At 31.7% G+C, this 15,271-nt stretch overlaps 1 protein-coding gene and 1 pseudogene across 1 annotated transcript; one reads left to right on the forward strand and one right to left on the reverse strand.

Annotated features, from left to right (window-relative positions):
* Window positions 1-1,971: 1,971 nt before the first annotated feature.
* LOC120209667 (protein PNS1-like) lies at window positions 1,972-3,774 on the reverse strand. The gene is made up of 3 exons (XM_039208607.1): window positions 3,586-3,774; window positions 2,330-3,475; window positions 1,972-2,239 (listed from the first exon to the last, which is right to left on the reverse strand). Exons 1-3 carry the CDS (start codon window positions 3,667-3,669, stop codon window positions 2,105-2,107), a joined length of 1,365 nt encoding a protein of 454 aa, XP_039064538.1. The 5' UTR covers window positions 3,670-3,774; the 3' UTR covers window positions 1,972-2,104.
* An 8,077-nt stretch (window positions 3,775-11,851) lies between these two features.
* Window positions 11,852-14,212, forward strand: LOC120209669 (annotated as a pseudogene).
* Window positions 14,213-15,271: the final 1,059 nt, after the last annotated feature.

Raw genomic sequence — 15,271 nt, forward strand, 5'->3', positions numbered from 1 at the left:
AGAACTTTTTATTATTTTTTGTGTTCTCAAATTTAAGCATTACGTATGTATGTCTAATTGCATCTTATCTTCCTCATAATGATATTTGAAAGAGTTTTTTAATGTCACAAAGGTTTTATTTTTTGTTATTTTACAGGAATTTTCTTAATTCTAATTTCTCTTAGAAATTTTATAAAAAAATTGATATTTTTCGAAAAATTATGCGGTTATAACTTTAAAAGATCAATAATTAAAAAACTCAACTTTTTTAAATTCTTTTGGAATTTTATTAATTTTAAAATTTTTAGAATATTTAATATATTATAATTGTTTAAAAAATATAAACTTAGATAAAATTATGAATTTCTATATTATTTGGAATTATTTTTTAAAAATTAAAAATACCATAATAATATTTTAACTATAATTAAATGGCAAATTCATAACTTTTCATAATCAGATAATTAAAACAAGATGTCTTTAACAGTTATATGACAAACAATGTACGGAGGAAACAAAAAATTAATAGATGAAGTTGAAAGGACCGGTAAAGCTGGGGTTCGAGTTTCAGTACGAATTAATAATTAAATTTATTTTTAACAGAAAAATAATTATTCATATTATTAACATTCAAAATTACTTGATAAAATCGATTTTATAGTGTGTTAATTATGATGTTTAACCAGAAAAAATTATAATTTTCAAAAGCGAATATTAAAAATCTGAGCCCACTCTCAGTTTAGGTTGACAATGTTGAGTGGTCCAAACTTATTTAGGCCATGAACTGATTATCCTTTGCCGGGTTTGGTAACCCAACATGAAGATAAATTATAGGGTAAAATTGAATCAGTAGGTCAGACGGACTAAAAAATTGGCTCATTAAGTCATCTTTAAAATTAATTTAGCATCTATGGTAAATATTACATTATAGGATAAACTCATCAAGCCCACACGATGGGTCTGTTTAAAAAATATTTTTTAATTCAAACTCGTTACGTTGACATGATAAGTTTAAAAAAATATAATCTTTTATTAGAATTTGTCACGTTGGGGGTTCGAACCCTAGCGATTGCGAATAGAGAAAACTATGATGAGGCATTAGATTTTTTAAGTAATGTCAGGGGTTTGAATCCTAACGTTTGTTAATGGAACAAATTGAGTTGGGATGACATTTTATTAGAATTCATCATGACTACGTGACGAGTTCTAAATCATTGTAACAAATGTTGTAAATCTCAAATTAATTTTTTATATGGCCTAATGGGTCAATTATTTTCCCGCCTGGCCTAATGGCCAATTGTGCCTAAATTATAATATTTTCCTTCACATTTCTTTTTTTTAATCTTTATATACAATACCTATAAAATTCAATCGATACAAATAGGGATAAATCGAGCGGCCGCCTTTGAAATTTTTAAATTTTTATATAGTTTAATTAATTTTTCATATTTTTATTGATTATTTGTTTTTATTCCTTCAAAATTTTATAAATTTATCTATGTTTTATTAATCTAGGGTGGTTATAAGTGGTGGTATGTTTATAAAAATCAAAATATTTAAACATGCTCAACCTTGTGTCTTTGAATATGTTGCAACTGTGTCAACCTATCAGTGGATGAGGAATTATTATCTGAATTCAAATTAATAAATAATTCACATATTGGGAAACAACAAAGAATCATTTTGTTTCTAATCACAAGGCTTGGAAGTAAAGTAAAATATGTTAAAAGCAGTGGTATACCTTTTTCTTAATTGATTTGGGATGATTATACGATAATGTTTGTTTGAAAGACCTTCAATCATTTAATAATTAAAGTTCAAACATCTCTATAAATATCATGCTCAAATCCAAAACCTATAATCATTGAAGTCGCTTATTACATACTATTTGATCTAATCTTTTGAACAGAACGAAAGAAAAGGGTACAGGGCAGATTCGTTACTGTAATGAAAATGATATGCTGCAATCTACGCAGAGAACAATCTGCTTTCTTTTTGTCTATAATGAGAATATATTCCACTTCATCTTTTAAAAAAAGAAACTAAAATTAATGTACGGTATTTACAGGGAAGAATTGTAATTTTCTTGCTCCCCAAAATTGTAAAAATGGTATCCTATGGACAGTTAAACTTGAAACCTATGAAGCCGTTCGAGGCGAACCGGGATCGTAGCGTCGAATCGAGCACTTTGCGGGTTCTCGGCGTAAGCGACGTAGTATGCCGAAACACTCGCTTGTTGCCAGGCTAATGCTATCCGACACTGCCACACCAAAATCAATGTGATTTGTTATAAGTTTTCATTGCTGTTAAAATGATTCAAACTATGTCATTGCGAGGTTTAATCTTTTACCATGAAGTAGCCTATCAAGAATGCATAGATGGAAACTTCTGTAGCATAGCTCTTGTGGATTATGAGCTCCCATGTTCCTCCGATAATGCCGCATATCGAACCCACCGTGACCCCGGAGAGAAAACAGAACACACCGGTGAGGTCGGAATCGATCAGTGTTATCAGTTCTGCTCTTTTGAACATTTCCCATGTGTCGGCCGATGCCTGTATGAAACCTTTGTTATATACCCCTACATGAACAAAGCCCCAACGATTCCCATATGTTATCAGAGTTGAGGCAAATCCCGAGTAACAATCAGCACATGAGAACAGAAACTCGTCATTGCCCCCTGCAATCAAGTTCACGGCTCGGGCCGAACCACGGATTGTTCCGATAACCGGAACAAAGGCCGAGCCTATGCATACACTTCCGACTAAATGCTTGACCGTGTCGCGGAAAGCCGACCGAGTGTCGGTATCGACTCCACAAGCGAAAGTCATGTATCTGACTCGTGAGATTGTGACATACAGCATGTTCTTTACCACTTGCATAGTCCATATGAAGCTGAACAGGATGAGTACAATGAACACGATGTCTAAGCCGGTCCCGGTGGCGGTTGCTCCTCCGATTCCGGCAACCGAGAACGAGGAGTAGGCTAAACAGGTTACGATGGATACAACGACAAACGCAGTGGTTTTATCAGGTGGAACCGATGTGGAAACTGCAAGGATCTTGGACGCATAGTCGAATCTGGAATTCACCCAACAAGCATAGAGGGATTGGATCACGCTCGAAACAATCGCAATCGTACCGGCGGCTAAACTCAATGGAGAACCGATCAATATATGGAGCACGCCGAGTGCACACGTTAGCAAGGGAGTCAACCAGAAGGCAGATTTAATGGCGTTTGATGGGTGGTGGAAGGCGATTGATTGCCATACAAAGGAAACAATCCAGGCCGAAGCTATCGAAACAAGAAGTGGAGGGTACCAATGCTTCGGGTAGAAACGATCGGTATCGCCGGCGGCGTAGATGAGGCTACGGATCGTTAAGGCGATTATCAAGACGGAGAGTAAGAAGAATTGGATGTAGAAGATGATCTGAAAGAGCTTCCTGAGGAACTGTCCACCAACTGTTGGCTCTATCTTGATGCTCGGTTCCTGTACCTGTCAGCCACTTGAAAACAAAGTTAAAAAAAAAGCAAGATTTAAACATCAAGGTAAACAAGAAGAAGAAGGAGGAGGAGGAGGAGGAGGGAAAGGGGGTTTAAAGAAACCTTGACAATGGCTGTCGATTGAATTCTTTGTTCTTGAGTCTGCTTACTGGTGTTCTGCAGATTGGAGTCCCTCGCTCTCTCCATTTTGTGATGATTAATTTGCTTGGAAAAATGGAGAAAGAAAATGATTTTGATGAGTTTTAAATTGATGGTATTCGTCAATTACTTAACTAACAGCCACGATTGTGCATGAAGCCGATGAACTTCAACTACTCTTTCTCAACTTTGAAGAAGTTGAATAAATGTGTATTTTTATTGTTATTTGTTCAGGTAATATAATCAATAATTATGGTTCACGCATTTTGATGAGTTGACCAACCCCCCTTTCCTCCCTTTTTCTTCTTTTACAATCTAGAGGCTTTAAGCCCGATCCGTATTAAACTTCCTCACCCAATTTACTAATATTATACTAAACTACTTATTTGGTCACTCACATATTACTTACTCTCTGTTTTGGTCACTTAGCTAATATTTTTTTTAATTCATGCATAATATTATATTTTGGTTCTAATTTGGCATTGAAAACATAATGATGATGTTGATATGTCAGTATAAAGAAATATCACATCAGTATTGAAAAATAAAAGATGTCATGTCAGTGTTACCTTTAATTTTTTAAAATGACAAAAACGTAATGTTAGGTATGATTTTTCAAAAATGAAACAAAATAATACGCGGTTGAGCAAATAGATAGTCTACCTTAACTATTATTATTCTGTAAAGGAATAAATTCTAGGATGGTACTTGAACTAGACCAAACCTTTTAATATAGTACATGTATTTTGAGCCTACCGATTTTAATACCTAGGGTTTCATTTGTTTTATTAAAGTGATACTGACAACCATTTAACAATAAAAACTCAAAGTAGTATATATTTTAATGCAGTCATTGGTGCTCGAACCCGTGATATCTAGGAACAACAACAATTCATTTAACCATTGAGATAAGTTGGTTTGTGATTAGGGATGGGCATGGGTCGGGTTTTTGGTCCACCCGACCCGACCCGAGAGAAAGAGAGCCTCCACCCGAGACCCGACCCGACCCGAATATATGACATAGAAACCCGACCCGATGCGAAATAATAAAAAAATCATTTTTATTCAATAAAAATAGTGACTTAATTGAAAAAAATTATATATAGAGGGGTATTATTGTAATTATCCCTAAATATATAGGATAAAATTATATATTTTTTGGGTCGGGTCGGGTCGGATTTTTTTCACCCTAATTCCGAACCAGACCCGAATCCGATTTTGTTTTAAGAAAAATCCGAACCAATCGGGTCGGTCGGGTTTAAATGCCCATCTCTATTTGTGATGCAAAGAATAATTCTTTTATTTTAACAAAAGAGGTTAAAAACCTTACCCCATATGACATCAAGTCAAATAAGAATAGAAGTAAATTATTTTTTTGTTATTTAATTAATTGAAGCCCCTATAGTTATAGTATGATAATTAAAAGTATGATAATTACATCGACACCAACCCCGTAGTTAAGTGGTTATTTGAGTAATTTTACCATATTGTTTTCGTTGTGGTTAGACTTAGATTGTTGGTAAGATATTGGAATATTGTAACAAGTTAAAAGATGCCGTCGTAGGTTGATTGACTACACTTTTCCAAGGGTTAGGTTATGGTCTCATTTAGTCTTAATTTAAAATTTTTTAAGGTTTAATTTATGATTTCATTTTTAAATTATATATTTTTTTGGTATAACCACCGATATCCTATCTATTGATCTACTAATCTGGATCGGATATTGCAGAGGCAAAGGTGACCCTTCCAACCCAGTTTACTCCATTCGCAATCATCATGATTTGAATCCCTGACCTTACTTAGACTTAACTTTATTATTTTATTTTAGTATTTAAATTATGATCTACATATTATTTTATTAAAAAGACTAATATAAAATGTGATAATATTGATTCAATTTAATATCTATTTTTAGGCCTGTAAACGAACCGAACGAACAAGAATAGGGGTATGTTCGTTCGTTTAACTTTAACCGAACAAATGAACGAACACAAACATAAACGAACTAAAAATTTCTTGTCCATGTTCGTTCGTTAAGGAATGTAGCTTGTTCGTATTCGTTTATGTTCGTTCATTTAAATGATAAACGAACATAAATGAACGAAAATAAACGAACGGATGTAAACAAACATAAACGAACACAATAGACAAACGTAAACGAATACAAATGAACGAACATAAACGAACACAATAAATGAACGTAAACGAAAATAAATGAAAATATATTTTTTTTTCCTAACAATTTTAGGATTATATTTTATTTTATTGTTTTGAGTTTTTTTATTTGTATTTAAAATTAATTGAATTTTAAATTATTTATGGGTGTCAGATTAAAATTTATCGGGCTTTAATATTTTAAATGGTTCTAGAGATATTATGCTAAACATAAATGAACGTACATAAACGAACATAACGAACGAACATAAATGAACGAACATATTACCTAACGTTCATGAACGTAAATGAATTCATTTAATTAAAAGAACACAAAATATTGTCCATGTTCGTTCATTTAATACATAAAAGAATTTTTCGTCGAATGGTTCACGAACGGTTCGCTAAACGTTCGTTTCGTTTACAAACCTATCTATTTTCTAGTTAGACACTCAAATTTAACATTAGTATTTAATTTTGTACATAAATTTTTAATCTAATTAAATATTTGAACTTAACTTTAAAATGCAATTTACATCCATAAGGTAAAATTATTATTTATTAAATACCAAAACCGTTATATTTATATAATTTGTTATTAGATTTAAATAGAGGTATTTTTAATAATTAATTAAGGTTTAATGAACTATTTCTCCCTTAAACTATATTTGTTTTATCAAGTTACCTCTTAAAGGTTTTTATAATCTTTTTGGTCCCTAAAATTTAGTTTTGTTACTCGAGTTATCTCATTTCCAATATTGTTTAAAAATATTCGCTAGTAAAATTACATCACGTGGTACTTTTGAACATATCAATGCAACTGGTTTTAATAAAAAAGGTAAACAACATGTCAGGTCTCTTAAGTTTTACTTTTATCCAATGTAGTCTCTAAATTATTTTGTATATTTAATTTTGAAATAAATAAATATAATTATAAATATTGGTAAAATTAAACAATAAAAATATTAATTTATCATGTTTTGAAGTGACTTCTAATAAAATAAAGTAATTTTATTTTTCTCATGTTCGGAAAATATTTAAATTTAAATTCTTATTTTTAAGTATAACAATCGATAGTTAATCTATTGATCGAATAATCCGGATTGAACATTATATAAACTTATTATAGAACTGATCTCTCAAACTAATTTATTTCATTGGCATCATTAAAATTCAAACTGTAATACAAAGACCTATAGAAAATGTCATATGCGTGTTCTAATAGAGACAAATATAATTTAGGGTTAATTAATTTTATCCACTTTTTCTTATTGATTTCAAAAAAATAATATACCATAATTTTTCGTTTTTATTTAGTTAAGATGGGGTAGTATTAAGTGATTGATTAAGGTTTAGAAAAAGGTTTGAGGTTGCTAAAAACTTGATATGATAGGAGGCAATTGCACATGTCCAGTAGCGCGTATTGTTTGGGAAGCAATTAAGATCTTTTGTCATCAATCATCATTTTATTGCAACTTTTGAGAATCTGAATCTCTCCAGCTTTAACTTTTGGTCCCAACAATTTCCTTCTCAAAGCAAACATAAACAGTTGAATGAAGAAAAATGTGGGATGTCTTTATTCTAATCGATACATTCCGGACTTACTTTGCTTAACAAGGAGAGGAGTCTATTAGGAAGGGAAGTACCTTTAGGGGGTGTTTGGTTCAAGGATTGTGAGATTCCACTCATTAAACTTTCAATTTATTCTTATTTTAGTCACTCAGGATGTTAAATCATAGATAGAAGAATAACATGCTAGTCATGTGTACAAATATGGATTTTTTTTATTGAAATGAAATTCATGTGTCATCCGCATAATTTTCTGTTTTTTCACTTTTTTCTTTTTTCTCCAAATATAAAATTTTTATAGTTTCATCATATGTCACGTTTACAATGCAATTAATGGAGGAACTTGGTGATAGAGTTTATTAAAAAAAAATTAGATGTCTAACTTAAATTTTTCAAAAAATTGAACATTTCAGTTTGCATTCTTTTTCTGAAAAAATGGTGTTTAACGAAAAATTTTGAATTTTTGATAGGCTTAATGAGAATTTTTAAAATTTATAGAAGGGAACATTCAAAAAAATTTAAAGATTAATTTGAATTTCTAAAATTTTTGTGGGACAAACTAAAAATTTTGAAAATTTTAAGGGTCTAAATTATAATTTTTCAAAAAAAAATTTGGGGGGTGAGGTGGGGTTTGGCTCCCACATATTTGTTGTTTCGCCCCTAGCTGCAATTATCATTCTTTAACGTCTTCTCCGACCACTCAAGATACAAATGAACTCTCCTCATTGTCTCATGTCACTATCAATTTAGATTTTCTCAAAATCACTTTAAAACTCATGAAACTCAAACCTAAACTCAAAACTCATGAAAATCTAAACAACTTTAATCTATAATATTCACCAGTCAATCAACGTGGAATTAAAATAGACAACTCACTTCTCCTTCTCCTCCATCTCCCTACTATTAAGATATAGAAGATGTTTCATCACTGAAAAATCGAAAGGAATATGACATTAGAGGATTTTCACAAAAAATGAAGAAAGTTTAGGGACCATTTCATAATTTTTAAAATAAACATGTCTATTCATAACACCGTTGCGTATTTAATGACAAAGTTATCAAAATAAAAACAAATTGAAAGTTTAACTAGTAAAATTGAAAATTCTTAAACTTTATTGACAAAAATAAGAGGGAGAAGAAAATTAAATGATCTTTAAAATTATCACATTTTATCACTATTTTATAACTTTTTGATAAATTTAATAATTATTTTATAATTTAATGATAGTGTAATTTATGTTTTTTTGGTTTACTTTTAGGGTAAATTACATTAGATACCATTGAACTTTTGTCCATTGTCATATTTATACCACTAAACTTTTAATCTTTCTAATTATAGTATTGACCTTTAGTTTTTCATTCAATTATGTTAGTCCACCATTAAGTTGGTAATGGGATGATGGCATGACAAATAGTTGCAGATATAGTCTACCACACCAAAACAATGTCATTTTAGGCACTAAACGTTAGAGGTGTATCAATTTTGTCATTGAACTTTTAAACAATTTAGTATTTTGGCATTACACTTTTCGGACATCAACAACGACCAATCATCGCCTGTCATTGGTCGTCTTTTGCTACAAGATGTACTAAACGTTCACATTTCACTTCTCTTTCTTCTTCTAGGATTGATTTTCCACTAAACCCACTCAAAATCGATGAAAATCCGTTTAAAATTCGATGTATTAATACATCAATCTATTTCAAAGTTTGTTTGATGAGGATAATTTTGAGGTATGTTGACCTTCTCACCGTTTGGATTTTCGAACAAACATCTCAAATCCCGTAAATCCAACAAAACCTCTAAACATCTAAAAAAATAATAGATTTTTGTCTATTTTCATCGATTTTGAGTGGGTTTCATGAAAAATTAATCATAGAAGAAGAAAGAGGAGTGAAATGCTAACGCTTTGATATCGATTTTGCCGTGAAAGATGATCAATGATTGGTTGTCAATGATAGTTGGTAAGTGTAGCGCCAAAAAGTAATTTTTTAAAAGTTAGATGAAAAAACGATACAATCCTAAATTTTAGTATCTAAAACGATATCAGTTTAAACATCAAAATATTCGTACCAAAATAACGTTGTCTTGGTGTGGCAGGATATGTCAGCAACCATTAGTTATATCATTATCATATTATGGACTTAGCGACACAATAACATAATTGAATATAAAATTAAAATTCAATGTTATGCTTAATAAAATTAAAAAATTAATAATATAATGAGTAACCGGACAACATTAAAGATATCTAATATAATTTATCCTTTCTTTTATTCTCCGTTGCAATGAGCATAGGCCTGTAAATGAACTGAACGTTCAGCGAACCGTTCATGAACCGTGCGGCGAGAAGTTCGTTTATGTGCGTTTATTTATTAAATGAACGAACATGAACAAGATTTTGTGTTCGTTTAATTAAATGAACGAACATGAACATAGGCCTCGTTCGTTCATTTACGTTCGTGAACGTTCTTTTATGTTCGTTTATGTTCGTTCGGTTATGTTCGTTTATGTTTGTTCGGTTATGTTCGTTTATGTTCATTCATTTATGTTTAACCCAATCTTCTTAAATCAATTTTGGTGACCAATTTGTAAGTATATTAAAAATATTAATTAATCTGATATTCTGATGACCAACTCCATAATTAACCCAATTTTATTTGGAGATTAAATCCAATATGTTAACCCGTGAGGCACCTCGCACCTATATTCATTTTCCCGCTTTTTTTCCCAAATCCTAGTGTTCACTGGAGAGTGGAGACGATCGCTGAAAGCTTCAAAACAAGTTATATTCTAGTGCAATATGAAGTTTTGCAGGTCTGGTTTAATCTCTTTCTCTGTTTTATTTGGCTTAATAGTTGATATGTAAAGTTATTGCGGGTATCTCGCATTTAAAACTCAAGAAAACATCATACTTCTTTCTAGAAATAGATGGGAAGATAAAGGTAACAATCGAAAGTATATGAGCATCAGTAAAGAGAAAAATATATGGAATTTTTCAGAAAACAAAACAAAGGTTTCTATGCAATTTCTGAAAAAGAGTGTAATAGCGGAAGTAATGGGTTTTTCAGGAAAAACTATTAATAAGTAGAAAATACAATTTGACAATGAACTTTTATTTTTATAGTTCTTGTGTGACCTTTAGTTGTGGAGTAGACTTTAGATACTTTAAAATTTTGAATGGTGATATAGTAATAATATCAGTTACGATATGTAGCAGTGAAGGGATTTCGGATCTATATTATTGCCTTGTAGTCTAATTTGTACCGTTCGAAATCTTCATGCTGTTAAATTTTCTACTCTGCCAACGAAAAGAACCATTATTAACAAACCTCACTAAAATCTGACATTGATGTCACAAAACTTTTAGCCGGTGAATTTATTAGAATAACGTAGTGGAACATGATTGTTCATATGTAATCATGAACCACTAAGGTAAATGTTATAGCGTTAAATTAAAGTAGTGTAAATCATTTAATATCTTTAAAAGATCGATCGAAATATTTGATATCTTCAAACATTTCATCACTGCTAATTAGCTCTTACGCTATTTATCACTGTAGATTTGGTTGATTTGCATTATCGACTATTTTTCATGAAAGAACAATAGAAAGTAAGGTCTCCAAAGTTTATGTTCGTTTATGTTCGTATTCGTTTATGTTCGTTTATTTATTAAATGAACGAACATGAACAAGTTATATTCCTTAATAAATGAACATGAACAAAAAAAATTATTCGTTATGTTCGTGTTCGTTTATTTTTTAAATAAACGAACATGAACATGTCTACGTTTATATGCGTTCGGTTTGTTTACAAGCCTCGATGAACAGGTGTTGACTGCTTCCAATGCCTTCATCACCACCTTATGATAAAATGGGAATTTCGATAAACAATAAAATTCCATAAATATCCACACTCAAACCCAATCATGCACAAAAACAATAGGCAAAACAGTAATTACATCTCCTACCCAGTAGGTTTTCTTATTATTGCAGGCGACAGATGGAGGACTTAACTTCAAAATAAAAGAACCCTTCATAGCTTCAAATCAACAAACTTAATCTTGGGTAAAATATACGTTTAGTATTTAAATTATTATTTTTATTCTATTTTAGTATTTAAACTTTACTTTTCTTTTAAATTCATACTTAATATTTAGTTTAAGTTTCAATTTGATATTCACAATAAAAAATTAATATAACTGCTGACATGATTTTTTCTTTAATGATAACATGATATTACTTTATGGTGATATGTTAGTATCACCATTAAAGTTTTAATGGTAAACTAACTATTAGGTATGATTTTGAAAAAAATAAAATCGGGACATCAAAATAGAATAAAAGTAATAATTTAAATACTAAACTTATAATTTACTTCTTAATCATTCCCAAATCTCCCACAAATCCTATCCCCTCCGTTGTTATAAACAACCATTCTTCTTTCTTCTTCCCAAACTATCTCAGTTTTTAGTTTCAGGAACCAAACAAGGGCATCAATGGTTTCATGGTGGCCTTCATTTTCACTTCAATTCTCTTGTCTGTTATGTACCTCCCAACCAAACTAGTCATCGCCATTACAAGGTTCAATCCCATGTCAACCTTAAACATCGTACAAACATCCAACAGGACATATCCTGTCACCTTCGCCTACTTAATCTCAGCATCCAAAGGGGACATAATCAAGCTAAAACGTACCCTACATGCTTTGTATCACCCTGGGAATAAGTATCTGATTCACCTGGATTACGATGCGCCTGCACCGGAGCACAAGGAGATTGCCGACTTCGTGTCGAATCACCCGGTTTTCACTTGATGGGTAATGTCCATATCGTCGGGAAACCAAACTTGGTCACTTATAGAGGTCCGACAATGCTTTCTGCAACTCTTCATGCTATGTCCATGCTTTTGAGATGCTTTTGGGATTGGTTCATTAATCTCAGTGCTTGTCATTATCCTTTAGTGACTCAAGATGGTATGGTGAGTGGACTCGTTTTGATTTCTTTTATATTTTTCCCCCATGATTACGAGAGTTCTTATGAGTAATGAGCTTATTTGTTTTCTGGGCTTTATTTTTTGTTTAGATCTGATTCATGCCTTTTCTGGTTTGCCAAAAGATCTCAATTTCATTCAGCATACCAGTCAACTGGGGTGGAAACTGTAAGAAAATTTTGTTTCAATCTTGTTTTTGCCCTTTTTTAACAATCCAATTGGTTTACAGTAAATATGATTAAAATTTGCAGGAATAAGAGAGGGAAGCCTATAATAATAGATTCATGGCTTTTCTGGTTTGCCAAAAGATCTCCACTTTTTCCCTTTAAATTCTTCAAAAAGAAAATTGATTTATCTTCGCCATGTGAGCTCTTGCACCAAGTGAAGGGACATTACATCGAAAAGTACTATAGCTCATGCATTAGAATTTATTAGCAACTCAGAAGATTTTTGGGATTTCGTAAAACTGGGTCCCTGTGTTTTTTTTTTGGAATATTTTGGTTCATTTATTTTAGTTTATTGGATTGTTTTAGGATCAATCCACAGCCCACAAAATGATTCTTTAGGGATATGGTTAAAATATAAATGCAGAAAGCTGAAGGTCCTAGTTTGTAAAATCAGGGTTGATCATGTTAGTCATGGCGGGTGAGTTGTTGCTTGTTGAGAAACTGATGTTTTAGTCTCCCACCAAACACGTTTCTAACCAGTGTTGCGTGCATTCCATCATAATACCCAACAATATTTATTGTAATATCTTTTAAATATTTTTTATCAAAAAAATATTTAATAATATTTTCTTTTTCTAAAAAAAAAAAGCACATTCGGGTAAATGTGTTTTTGAAAAATGAGTCTTTTATCTTTGTGGCAGATCATTTAGGTTGTCTCTCTAACATTAACGTCAGTTAGGATTAAAATGAAAAATTATGACTAAAAAATGTAAAGAATTGTATGAATTTTATTCAAATAAAACCAACACACATAAACACATATTTGCATGAGCTAGACAACGACACAACAACACAACAACACGTATATGTATGAAGTTTATCTTTAATAACTCAATAAGTGTATGTTTAAAAACTTATCTTTAATAATTTAATGAGTGTATGTTTAAAAATATTATATTATAACACTTTAAAGAAATTATATATAAAATATATGATTTTTGAGTTGAATTGAATTGTCTACAACTAATATATTGATATGAGTCTAATCGAGTTTAGGGTTTCATGTCCATTTATTCAACAATATTGTCCTAGATCACACACATTATTTTTACAAAACCTAAGCTGAATGATTATCCATCATATCTCCATTAATTTTCTTCAAAATCCAACAGGCTCAGTATGGACAGTGATCTCAAGGTCATTCGCAGAGTGTTCCATTGTAGGCTGGGACAACCTGCCAAGAACACTACTTCTTTACCACACCAACTTCGTGTCTTCAACAGAAGGTTACTTTCAGACACTCATATGCAACTCCGCAGACTACAAAAACACGACAGTGAACCATGACCTTCATTACATCACATGGGACAACCCCCCAAAACAGCACCCGAGGCTGCTAGGCCTCAATGACTTCAGACGAATGGCGACGAGCAGCCGCCCGTTCGCCCAGAAATTCAAGCGGAACGATCCGGTTCTCGACAAGATGGACAGGGAGGAGGCACGGGAACTTCTCATATGGGGGTGGTGTTTGGAAAATAGTGAGAAACAAAGAGGGTGCAATGGGTTACAGGGTGAGAATTATGGTGTTTTTGAAACCTGGAGCTGGGTCCAAGAGGTTAAAAGCTTTGCTAACAAAAATTGTTTCTGCAAGGAGTTTCAGTAAGAGACAGATTAGACCATAGATTTATTCCATTTTTTCTCTACTTGAAATGAACCGATTGAAATAGAAATTTGTATGAAAATAATAAGGATGTTTTGTCAGAAAGAAGAAGAATGTTTGATGAAATGACTGAAAGAAGCAAAGAAATGTTGTAGAGAAGCTTTACTGCTGTTTAGAGACCTGTTAAATGATGTTTCTGGGCAGAATCCTACCAATGAGTTAGTTACATCCGCTCTCAATATTTCAAGATCTGCTTCTTCTTCTTTTTTAATAGTATAGGGTGATTATAAGATTGTACTCGAGCATGTTTCAATTAATCCACGAAATGTATAACATACAGAGATGTATGTATCCAACTCTTAGTGTAGTAATATAATCCATTACTTTGAGGAAGTGTTAAATTTAATATAATTTGTTAATAAGAATGGATAAATAAGAAAATTGAATATAATTTGTTAAATTTAATTTAATATAATGCTAGGCTTACTAGGCTGGCTGATCGAGGCTTTTGATCTTTTCGGTAGAAGGTGGTTCTCATAAGGTAACGTTGACGAGTAGTTTTGTCGTCGATATGCAAGGAGCATGACGGCGGGAAAAATAAAAGTGAGGAGGAAAAGAAAAAACAAATAAGAGGAAAGGACAAGAGGACTTACCGAAACTCTTGTATGAAGTGGTATCAAAAGAAAACTGAAGGGTTTATTCTCCGCTCATGGAATTTTGGTATGAACAACACAAGTTAGATGACAAGACACTCAAGAGAATGGTGACCTTAAATATCTAATGGACGATAGAACATAGCTAGAAAATCTCAAGGTTCATTATCAGACTCGAAACTTTCAACCGCATTTAATTTATTACTTAATTTCAGAAAATCTTTTAATTAAGTCGCCAAATTCAAATCTTATTCAAATTAGCCCCAAAATTCAAAAAAATTAAAAGTCTAGAGTTCATTTTATTCAATCAAAACTTTTAGACTAGATTTTGGGGTGTTACGTGGTGAGCTTTTCTTAGATATCGTGGAATGAGGGTGATGATTTCTAACTTAAAAAAAATCTTATTGGATGATTTAGAAGTGAAAGGTTACTTTTTTACTCTAAGTTTCAAGTTT

Source organism: Hibiscus syriacus, unplaced genomic scaffold (assembly GCF_006381635.1).
Source record: "Hibiscus syriacus cultivar Baekdansim isolate YM2019G1 unplaced genomic scaffold, ASM638163v2 tig00019586_pilon, whole genome shotgun sequence".
NCBI lineage: Eukaryota > Viridiplantae > Streptophyta > Magnoliopsida > Malvales > Malvaceae > Hibiscus > Hibiscus syriacus.